Source organism: Nicotiana tabacum, chromosome 20 (assembly GCF_000715075.1).
Source record: "Nicotiana tabacum cultivar K326 chromosome 20, ASM71507v2, whole genome shotgun sequence".
Taxonomy (NCBI): domain Eukaryota; kingdom Viridiplantae; phylum Streptophyta; class Magnoliopsida; order Solanales; family Solanaceae; genus Nicotiana; species Nicotiana tabacum.
Window position 1 is genome coordinate 162,722,910 of NC_134099.1, and position 11,565 is coordinate 162,734,474.

General features: G+C 36.8%; 1 protein-coding gene across 2 annotated transcripts; it reads left to right on the plus strand.

Moving 5' to 3' along the window:
- The first annotated feature begins 2,190 nt into the window (after window positions 1-2,190).
- Window positions 2,191-5,761, plus strand: LOC107801028 (uncharacterized). 2 transcript variants are annotated; one of them, XM_075240909.1, is made up of 4 exons: window positions 2,191-2,469; window positions 4,202-4,339; window positions 4,428-4,620; window positions 5,435-5,761. In XM_075240909.1, exons 1-3 carry the CDS (start codon window positions 2,260-2,262, stop codon window positions 4,617-4,619), a joined length of 540 nt encoding a protein of 179 aa, XP_075097010.1. In that variant the 5' UTR covers window positions 2,191-2,259; the 3' UTR covers window position 4,620; window positions 5,435-5,761. The 2 variants fall into 2 exon arrangements, 1 of the variants encoding a protein (XP_075097010.1); XR_012703793.1 differs by lacking the exon at window positions 2,191-2,469 and adding an exon at window positions 3,493-3,724 and having other exon boundaries at window positions 5,435-5,750.
- Window positions 5,762-11,565: the final 5,804 nt, after the last annotated feature.

Consider the following 11,565-nt stretch of genomic DNA (forward strand, 5'->3'; position numbering starts at 1 on the left):
TATTGAACACATGTATTTGGGCCTGAGACCATAGTTTATATGCTTTATGGATACTTGGGCCTGAGGCCGTAGTTTATGCTTTATGCATGTTTGGGCTTGAGGCCGTAGTTTTACGCTTTATGCATTTTTGGGCATGAGTCCGTAATTATGTATACGTAACTTGGTCCTGAGGCCGTAGCTTGTGCACATATATATTAGGCCCGAGGCCGTAGCTTATTCAGATAAGCAAGTTGTTCATTATTCAGAAGAGGGAGTATTCATATCATTACTTCCTTTGTTCAGTTCAATTATTAGTTATCATTTCAGTTACGCGTTATCAAATATCAGTTATCATTTCAGTTTCTGTTTCAATAGTTATCATTTCAGTTATCAATTATCAATTATCAATTCTCAGTTATCATCTTAGTTTCAGTTTCAACATTTATAATCTTTCTTTCAGTTGCTTTACATACCAGTGCAATTCAAATGTACTGTCGTCCCTTTTGCCCGGGGCCTGCATCTCAGGATGCAGGTAATGATTTACAGGTTGATGATTCAGAGTGCTAGGATTCTCGTACCAGCTATTTGGTGATCCCCAGTTCTTTCGGGGCATTATCATTACTTTACAGTCTTTCAGTATTTACAAACAATCAGTGTTTTCAGTACTTCATTAGAGGCTTCATAAACTAGATTAACAGTTAGATAGAGTCACATGCATTTCATGTTTTTCAATGTTAGCTACAAATATATTTCAGAATTGTATTAGTATTTTTGCGCAATGATTTATATCATTCAGACTTTTAATAAATCATCGTGTGTTAGTTTATCTTCCGCATTTAGTATGTTATAATATCACATGTTGATTCAGCTAACCAATTGGTTCGCTTGGTCACATGTAGTCAGGCACCGAGTGCCGTGTTACGTCCAGGCCCAAGTGCGGGGCGTGACAACTTTAATAGGAAAAAAAAGAAAGGAAGCAAACATTGGATTTTTTCGATTGATGGTGGTAATTCAACCGAATTATCATCATCAGAGAGGTAACAAGAATAATCGGGGCTAAATCTGGATTGCAAACGCATCCTCCTCCTCCTGGTAAACTGCAAAAGCATTTTGGCCCCATCTTCGGTGTTACAGATCCTCCCTCCTTTCCAACTTTTGATTCCGCCATTTGGAACTTTATGGCATTTGGGTTTAGTTTTTAGTGATTAGTTTTGGCTTTTGGGTTTAGTTTTTAGTAGACCAAATCAGTGATGATTATAAGGCCGTTTGGATGGACTTAAAAAATGTGGCAGCAGAAATAGCTTTTAACTCAACTAATTTATTGTTTTTGGCTTGTTGTAAGCAGTTTTTAATTTATTTTAAACACTTTTTAATTTTGTCAAACAGCTAAAAACAAGAGCTTGAAAGTTAATTTGACCAGCTTAAAAGCCAATCCAAACACCCTCTAGGTTTCGTCTAATTAATAAGCCCACCTCTCTTACAACTTATTTGGATGGTATTATGTATGTTTCACAATGTATTGAATTGTATTGTATCGTACTGTATCGTTTTGATATATCGATGCTCGAATCAATAATATTGTTTGTTGTTGTTTCATGATGTTATACACCAACAATATGAAAAATAAACTTGTAATATTATTAAAAAAGGTGAGATACGAGAGAGAATTATTATATAAAAAGGTAGGATAAAAGATAAAAAAAAAAGATTATTTAATAATAAGGAATGACAAGTTGAGAGAAAATAGATAAGATAACGATGCAATTCCACCAAATCGGTCGTTACATAAAGTGAAATTTCTTATCATTACGTAACAACGAATTTAATGATACAATACAATAAAATTTAAGTAACAATCAAAATAATTATATTCTTTTCTCGGTTCACATTGTTTCATATTATCTTTAGTTATTAACATTTCTTTTGATATAGTTTATTTGTATATCTATGATCTGTGATTTTTCTTCAAATGAACGAGAAAGAAAGGTTGTGGGGAAGGGATGAAAATGGGAGTATAATGGTGAGGTGGCAATGAAATATTGTCATAGGGAGGCAGTTAACGGAGAAAAGGCAAGTTTGTACCACTTTTATAATGTTAAAGATATATTTGGACCGATAGTATGACGTTACAAATATATTTGGACTGATAGTATAACGGAGGGCAATATTAGACCTTTTTCACTGGTATAGGTGCATATTTGACCCTTTTCCCATAAGAAAAAGAAGGTTAAGGAAGAGCATATAAACGTGAAGTTTTTTGGTACTACGATTTGGCTCGCAATGGCCGACACTGGATCTTCTTCGCTGGAGAAGAAGCAAAATTCTGCAGAAGAACAAATTGCCTGGAAGAGGGAACTGCCACGAAAGTATTTGGCTGATGAGGATCTATGGAATGACGACGATTTTATGCCCAAAGGCGCTTCAATGGAGCATCGTGATCTATTTCGCAAAATTTATTCGAGATACTTCCGTCAGATTTGTGAAACCGATGTTTGTCCTCTTTCACTACTCCTTTTATTATATGTATGCACACACAACACCTGCACGCTAGCACTCGCACCAAGGAACGGTAAAATTGTCTCTGCGTCACCTAGGGTTCGAACCGTGAAAGAAACTACTAATACTTACATTAGGTAGGCTATTTGCGTCACACTCCTAGGATATAACCCTTCTCGGACCCTACGTAAATGTAATATGCTTTGTGCATCGGGCTGCGTGCTTACTGTAAATCTTTTACGCTCAAAAAAGCCAAAAGCTTTTTCTTCTTTTATACAACCAATTTAACCTCCTGAAATCGAAGGAAATAGTTAAAATCTCATGTGAAAATCAAGTCTTAACCCAACAAGGGCAGAGGGAAGGAGGGGGTGCATAGTGGTTTATCCGAATCCCTTTGCCGGAAAATTATGTTGTATATCAGTATATGAAAGTTCAAAGTTATTTTTTATGTTTATATTATAGATGTTCGATCCCTTGGCTTCTTCGACGTTTTTATTTCTTTATATTTTGAATCCTCTCGATGAAAGTCGTGACTCTGTCACTATCAGCAAGAAAACTCTTTTTGACTAGTATAAATATAATAACAAAGAGAATAAGAAAGTTTGAAAAGAACTTGCTTTCATAGTTCAAAAGGGCATTGATTGAGACAAAGAATGATTAGTTACTGCAAAGAGCATGTATTGGTATATTAAGTATGGTTGAGAAAAAATTAAACTTGGACGAAATAGTACCAATACATACTCTTACCAATGCCCTTTTGACCCATTAAGTATGGTGGAGAAAAAAATAGTTGGGTCATAATCCGTTAGTTAAAACATCATAATCCAACCTCTACTAATCCACGGGTTGGGTCATAATCAGTTAGTTAAAACATCATGATCCAACCTCTACTGATCCACGGGTTGGGTCATAATCAGTTAGTTAAAACATCATGACCCAACCTCTACTGATCCACGGGTTGGGTCATAATCCGTTAGTTAAACATCATGATCCAACCTCTATTGATCCACGGATTGGGTTATGACATGTTCAATGACCTGACCCGTTTTGATCCATCCACGTTTAACTCATCCCGTCCATTTGGCACAGCTACTCTTAGCTCACTTCTCTGCCCAAAGCCACATTGCCTTCCCCGACTATTTTTCTCTTATCTAATTGCTACAGATGTGCCAAGCTCCGTCCTGTCTGAGCATCTCCAAGCTTTTAGAGACTTAAGTGTGGCACAAAAGATTGTGGGGCTTACTTACAAGTAACTATTTCTTGGTTACCTTTTAAAACAAATATAGGAATTCATGTCTGTTTTAGTGGTGCTTTTAGTTTAAGTGATTCTTCTTCCTTGATTAGTCCCTGCTTCTTTTTAAGCTAATAGACCAAATACTAAAAGAGCATTTTAGCTCCATGCAATTGAAATTCTTCACTTAAATTGAACTTTGAAATTCACTTATTTTAACTTTATCTCTTTGCCTTGTTAAAGGTAGGGATAAGGTCTGCGTACACACTACCCTCCCCAGACTCCACTTGTGGGATTACACTAGGTTTATTGTTGTTGTTAACTTATCTATGTATAAACTAAAATCTGGATAGATATGTGCAATTCAATTAGACCCTATTTTTGTTACGACTTAGATATGAATTCATTCGCAAACCCCACTTGTGGAAATTCATTGGGTTTGTTGTTGTTGTTGTTGTTGGATATGAATTCATGACTGATTGGCTTATTTGACAGGGTTTTGACATTGACATCTATCCCGGTGAAGCTAAGGCAGCTACATATATACCATATCTGGATTTAGAGGAAAAAACTGACATGCTGATGGAACTGGCTAACCATGCTATTCAGGAATACAACAATAAAGAAACCAGTGTACGCCTCTATTCATCTTTTTTTCTTTGGGGTGAATAAACTCCCCTCAACCATAGTGTCCTAACAGTATTTTCTTCATGCCTTGTAGGTTTACAAATACGAGGTTTTGTGTATTGAAAAAGTGAACTTTATTTGGGCCGAATGTCGTGAATTTTTCCTGACTGTCAAAGTTAACAATCTCACTCTGCGTACACCTCTAGAAACCTTCCAAATTCATGCATACAAGGGACCACATGAGGAGAATATTGTCCGCCTTTGCAGACAAAAAGTTCTGAAGTGAGGTAAACAATTTCCTCCCCTCTATTTTTCCTTTTTTCTTTTGGGGGTGGGGGTGGGGGGGGGATGGTTCATTTGCTAGATGGCTCTTAGTGCTTATTTGTTTTTGTCGTTTCGTTTTGCTTTGGTTGCTCAATCTTTGTGGAAATGGGTATTATGAGATGAATTACGTGTGGTAGGAGGTGAAAATTTGATATGAGAATTGCTGTTCCTGTACCTTCTTGTCCTTGGGAAAATACAATTTTAATTAAATTAAATGTGATAATGTAGGTTAGGGGTAGTAGAACTTTCCTTACTTCATACCGGGGTGAGGCGAGGTTGGATTAGGGTTGATCTTAGATGGCTTGCAGTTTATGTTGAATCCACACTATACTTGTTGTTTATCTTAGCCCCGAGCATTAGATACTGGTTACTATTATTGCATGTCATTCATCTTTTGGTTGTTATGCTTCTGTTACTATTACGGTTTCTACTAGAGTTGCTAATGAATTATCTTTTCTTGTTTTTTATTTCCGTCTTCCTGAGCCGAGGGTCTATCGGAAACAGCCTCTCTGCTCTATCAGGGTAGGGGTAGGGTTTGCATACACATTATCCTCCCCAGACCCCACTCGGTGGGATTTTACTGGGTAATTGTTGTTGTTGTTGTAAATGTGATAATGTAGTAATAACTGAGGACTTGCCTTGCATTACTGGTGGTCTAGTGGTTAAAGAGTTGGAGTAAACAATATTGACCTGTACCTGATAGCTAATTTGCTTTGGTTTGCATCTAACTTGATGGCTAATTTACCTTGGTTTTTTTTTTTCTGAACTATTTTGCAGTTTGTTAATTATCTGCTAAGCTGAATCAGAGGAAGCATCATAGGAGGCAAGGAAAGAAAGAGTTGAACTATAGCTTTCTGAATCTTCTGCTAGTTGCCAACACTATCGTCTATAATTAAAGCGGTTAATATTGACTGACCTCTCTATTAGTTGTACAAGTATTTGATAAATATTAGTCATCTAAATTATGTGTAATTCATATACTCTTCTAGTTATATTATGGTTTGGATTGTTTCACTTAAATGAGTAATTGTTTTAATCAAAAATAGTCAATTGTTATGAAGCTAATTTTTGTTAGTCATCCCTTTATATGTAAACTATTGATGGGCAGTCTGTGCTTACAATGATTTCTTTCTTGCTAAAGAGATGTTATTTTTGCTTTGTATATTTAAGTTAATAGTTGAGGAAACAAAAATATTTAAATTGCCGAGGGTGTATTGGAAACAACCTCTCTATCCTCGTAAGGTAGGGGTTACACTACTCTCCCTAGAGATTGAGTATGTTGTTGTTGTTATAGTGGAGTATTCCGTTTTTCTTTTTTAGCTTGTAGTTGAATGTTGTATTCTTTACCACATGTCATAATTCATTATTTTGGCTAGTAGACATTTTTCAGATAGGCTGAGTATATGGCATGCTCGACAGGTTGGAAAACCTCTACATCATACGTTATAAATTTTGACTGTTAGATAACATTTCTAGAGGAGGCGTATTCAGAATTTCTAGAGGATGGATGTATCTCTACCTTTAAGATAAAATTTTTATTTGATTATATAAAATTTTACGATAGACAATAAGTTGATGAACAAATTAAAATTATAGCATAATTAAGTACCTCACGCTCTATATAACAAACTAAACAAACGTTCAAAAATTCTTTACCCATTCTATTACGTAGATTATTTTTTATGTACTTCATAGATAAAAATGCTCTTTTTATGAGGACATGGCCCTTGACAGGGAATTATGGAGGTCGAACATTAAGGTTGTAGGTTAGGAGAGAGTTGAGAATATTTCTACAGCACAATAGAGTGAGACTAGCCAGTTAGGAGTTAGACTAAGAATGTCATTGGTCGTCTATTGATGCAGGGCTTTACCTTCTAGTTTTACTATACCAGCCATCTATTTCGTATTTCGTATTCTGTATTTCATATCTCTTATATATTGTTGTTATTTTATTATGCATTTTTATGGTACTAATATATTGGTTGCTGTTGCTTTTTTGAGCCGAGGGTCTCCTGGAAACAGCCTCTCTACCCTTTGGGGTAGGGGTAAGGTTTGCGTACATATTACCCTCCCCAAACCCCACTTGTGGGATTATACTGAGTTGTTGTTATTGTTGTTGTTGTATGCTTGCGATAGTAACGAGCAAAACAAATCAAAGTTAGTTTAAAAAGTAAATGAAACTATCAAGTTAGAAATCGACATCCCAAAACTTGTTATTACCAAACTCAATATAAGGTTTTAAAGTTGCAAATCATTAACCGTATAAAAAATTCCACCACGCAAAAGCGAGTGAATATAGAATTTTGGGTCTCTTAGCTTAGACCTACCAAACAAAAGAAAAAGAAGAGAAAAAAAGGGAGAGAAATAAGGTCTAGAGACAATGCTCTACGGAGAATAAGGTTTAAAAAATATATGAAGAGATGATTTAAGATGTTGAATAGAATGTGTAGCAGAGGTGTTTGAGAATAGATATTTTTGTGTTTTGGGGATTTTAAAACTCAGGACAATGACAAAAAAAAAAAAAAAAAAGTTAAAGGGTAACCAAGATAGAAAAGGAAAACACAAAAGAAAGTAGTAGCTATATATGGACTAGGGAGAGGTTGCGTGAACCCACCAGTGGCGGAGGCAGAATTATAGCCAAGAGGTTCAAAAAAAAGAAAAAAGTTAGAAAAGTCGTAGCTAGTGGGAATAGAGAGCCTATGACTTTCAAAGCTTTTGAACCCCCTTAACCACTAAGCTATGCTTTATGACTATATTAAAGGGATTCAAAACATAATATATAGAGGTAAAAAACAGATTTTGCTTTATATACAGTGTAATTTTTCGACAAAGGGGTTCGGATGAACACCCTTCCAGCCCCTAAATCCCCCCCCCGAACCCACCCACATCAATGTGAATCCGCCCCTCTCTAAAGGGTTTAAAAACTCTAAAAATGCATGCAACTAATCAGCCATCTAGCTCTGTCCCCAATACACACAAGCACTCACATGCGTGCGCGCGCGTATATATTTTAGGTCTTGAGCAAAAGATGAAACTGAGGCTCACTTCTAGTATCTTGTGTGGTAAGAATGTGCCACTAAAACTTAAATATAAGTTCTATAAAGTGGTGGTTCGACCGACATTGTTGTATGAGGCTTAGTGTTGGCCGGTCAAGAGTACTCTCATGTTCAAAAGATTAAAGTAGCTGAAATGAGTATGTTGAGATAGATGTGAAGGCAAACTAAGTTGGATAAGATTAGGAATGAAGTTATTCGGGAATAGATGTGAGTGGTCTCTGTGGAGGATAAGATGGAAGAGGTGAAGCTGAAATGGTTCGGGCATGTGAAATGGAGAAGCACAATTGCCCTAGTTAGGAGATGTGAGAGGTTGGCCTTGGTGGGTATGAGGAGGGGTAGAGGTAGACCAAAGAAGTAATGGGGAAATGTAATTAGGTAGGAGATGTCACATCTAGAGCTTACCGAGGACCTGACCCTTGATAGGAGGATGTGGAGATCAAGAATTAGGATGGACGATTAGTAGGCAGTGCATTTTTGTTCTTTCTAACATCGGTAGCAATAGCGTTAGCATGGTATCTTTTTAGTCTTGGATTGATGGTGCTGTCTATTCTTTGATTGCATTCTTTCGCTTTCATCTTTCTTAATTTTTTTTTTTGTTACCACGTGTTGCTACTGATTCTTTTATCTTGTCTTTAACCGAGGGCCTATCAGAAATAATCTTCCTGCCTCACCTCTCCCCTCATTTTAAGCAATTAAGTAAAGGATTTGAAAAGTCAATTGACAAATCCGTACAGCAAGGAAAGGGTCACAAGGAATATTTGATCAAAGAAGCATGAATTTGTAGCAGGAAAAGGTGACCAAGAAATTTACAAGGAAACAAAGCCTCTCCAACGGAAACTCTTCTAATAGGGTGATACTCCAATAATTAAAGACAACAACAACAACAACAACAACAAAAACCCAGTTTGATCCCAACAGGTATAGTCTAGGGAGGGTAATCTGTACGCAGACCTTACCCCTACCTAATGCAGGTAGAGAGGCTATTTCCAATAGACCCTCGGCTCAGGAAAGGCAAGAAGAAGAAGAGGAAAGCAAGGAAGAAAGAAAGATGGAAGAGAAAAGAAAAGGGAGATATAAAGGATAAGTAGTACCAAATAATAGCAATATGGAATACAATACCTGAGGTAAACAAAATCATATGACGTAGTAAAAATCTAAGAATATGAAGGGACATGTATGCTACTAGGACTATCGGTGAACAACTATAAACTACCTACTAAATACTAACCTTCTACCTTAATTCTCGACCTCCACACCCCCTATCAAAGGTCATGTCCTTAGTGAGCTGGAGCAGAGCCATGTTCTGCCTAATCACCTCTCTCCAGTACTTTTTAGGCCTACCTCGACCTCTTCACAAACTTTCCATGGCCAACCTATAACACCTCCTGACAAGAGCATCAATGCTCCTTCTCTTAACATGTCCGAACCATCTCAGTCTCGACTCCCGCATCTTGTCCTCCATGGAGGTTACTCCTACTCTGTCCCGGATAGCTTCATTCTTAATCATATCTCTCATGGTACACCCACACATCAATCTCAACATCCTCATCTCTGCTACTCTCATCTTCTGCACGTGGGAGTTTTTGACTGGCCAACACTCAGACCCATATAGCATAGCCGGTCGAACCACCACTCGATAAAACTTATGCTTAAGTCTTAGAGGCACATTCCTATCACACAAAACACAGGAAGCGAGCCTCCACTTCATCCATCCCGCTCTGATGTGATGTGCGACATCTTCGTCAATCTCCCCATTAGCCTGGATAATAGACCCGAGATACTTAAAACTTGCTTTATTGGAGATAACTTGATCATCAAGCTTAACCTCTACGTCTGCATCATGAGTCCCGTCACTGAATTTTCACTCCAAGTATTTTGTCTTGGTTCTACTAAGTTTGAAACCTTTAGACTCCAAGATCTATCTCCAAACCTCCAACCTCGCGTTAACTCCGCTACGCATCTCGTCAATCAACACTATATCATCGGCAAATATAGAGCCATCAAAATGGGCTTGGCCCGTGAGGCCAGCCCAACCCAGCCCACTACTTAGGTGGGGCTGGGTTGAGATTTTTTTAGCCCGTTTAAAATTGCGGCTTATAAGCCCGGCCCAAGTCAGCCCGCTGGCCCTTGAGGCTTGACCGAGGCTAGGCCTGGGCCTAGGGGTGGGCATTCGATTGGTTCGGTTCGGTTTGAAGAAATTCGGTTCGGTTATTCGGTTTTCGATTTTGTAAAAGTAGTAACTTCAGTTCGGTTTTTTTAATTTCGATTCGGTTTTCTGTTTGAACATTATCATATTGGACTCCTTCTATGTAATTATACGATCGGCGAATTTGTTGATTTTTCCCAAAACTTCGAAATTGTTGGAAATATTGTGTTTATAGAAAAAAAAATAAACTAAACTTTGCACACTATTATGGATCATAAAATTCAAACATAGTGTAAATTACAATTCTGTATGAAATTCTCCCGGTATCTATCACATATGCTATGGAAGTTTTAATAGACTAGAAGTCTTTAATATTGGAAAGTTGATGGACTTACTTAATTGGGTTGAGTCTTTGATAGATTGGACCTAATAGTATTAATTTATTACCTATGGGCTTAGCCCATGTATAACTTAAAGAATATATATGCTAATAATTCGGTTTTTCGGTTAACCGAACTAAAAAACTTAATAACTGAAAACCGAACCGAGAAACCGAAATTTTAAAATTTTAAACCGAAACCGACCGAACAAACCAAATAACCGAAACCGAAATAAAAAAAATTTCAGTTCGGTCGGTTTATTCGGTTCCGACCCAAATATGCCCACTCCTACCTGGGCCGGCCCGTGGGCCAAAAATTAATTAAATTTAAATTTAAATATATAAAAAACGTAAAAACTAAAAAGTATTAATTATATATAATCTCCATTTTCAATCTTAGATTGCTCATTTACCTTTCCATATCAACTAGAATTTATATTTTTGACATGCATGTAGTATGACAAGATTAGTTTTTCTTTTGCTTAACTAACAACGAACTAGGAAAGTTTTAAGTGGCCAATAATAATTTTTTTTCAAAAGAATATTACTTTAAGTGACCAATAATCAGTTTAGTTACTTTAATATATTATTAATTATTAAATTACCCTTCAGTATAGAAAAAGGTCAAGTTTTAATAACCAAAACAATTGACAACACTAGCAAATTTTACGAATTTTAAAAATCTATGGATTATAATGATGAAATCAACAAATAATGTTAAACCTAAATTAAAAAAAACCTTAACATATAAACTTATTGATGCAATTCCTAAACCTAAGGAAAGTGAAAGAAAAGTACTAAAAAAATATTCATGTAACATTAAAAAAAGAAGAGCTAGAGATATAGAAAATTTGCATTTCAATTACGAGATTCCTTGTCAAATATCAAGATTCTTGTACACTCTAAATAAACAGAAGTCGTTCATATGATTAAGAGATTATGTCACAAAAAAATATCTAAAGATTTGGAAAAATATATTTTTCTAAAAAAACTAAAGGGCCGGCCCTCCCTAGCCCGCGACCCTCTTAGGGTGGGCTGGCCATTTTAAGGCCCATATAGATGAAGGGCCGGCCCGCCCTAGCCAACCAAATTTAAAAGCCCATGAGGCTTGGACTAGCCCATTTTGACAGCTCTAGGCAAATAACATGCACCAAGGCACCTCCCCTTGGATGTGACGCGACAGTACATCCATCGCCAAGGCAAATAAAAATAGGCTAAAAGCTGATCCCTAGTGCAACCCCATCTCCACAGGGAAATACTCCGAGTCACCACCCACAGTCCTCACCCGAGTCTTAGCATCATCATACATGTCCTTAATCACCCTAAT

Excerpts from the sequence above, each read along its gene's own strand:
- LOC107801028 (XM_075240909.1), top strand. The coding sequence starts at position 2,260 with ATGGCCGACACTGGATCTTCTTCGCTGGAGAAGAAGCAAAATTCTGCA. Across the intron at positions 2,470-4,201 it reads GTCAGATTTGTGAAACCGAT|GGTTTTGACATTGACATCTA; the intron begins GTTTGTCCTCTT and ends CTTATTTGACAG. Across the intron at positions 4,340-4,427 it reads ACAACAATAAAGAAACCAGT|GTTTACAAATACGAGGTTTT; the intron begins GTACGCCTCTAT and ends CATGCCTTGTAG.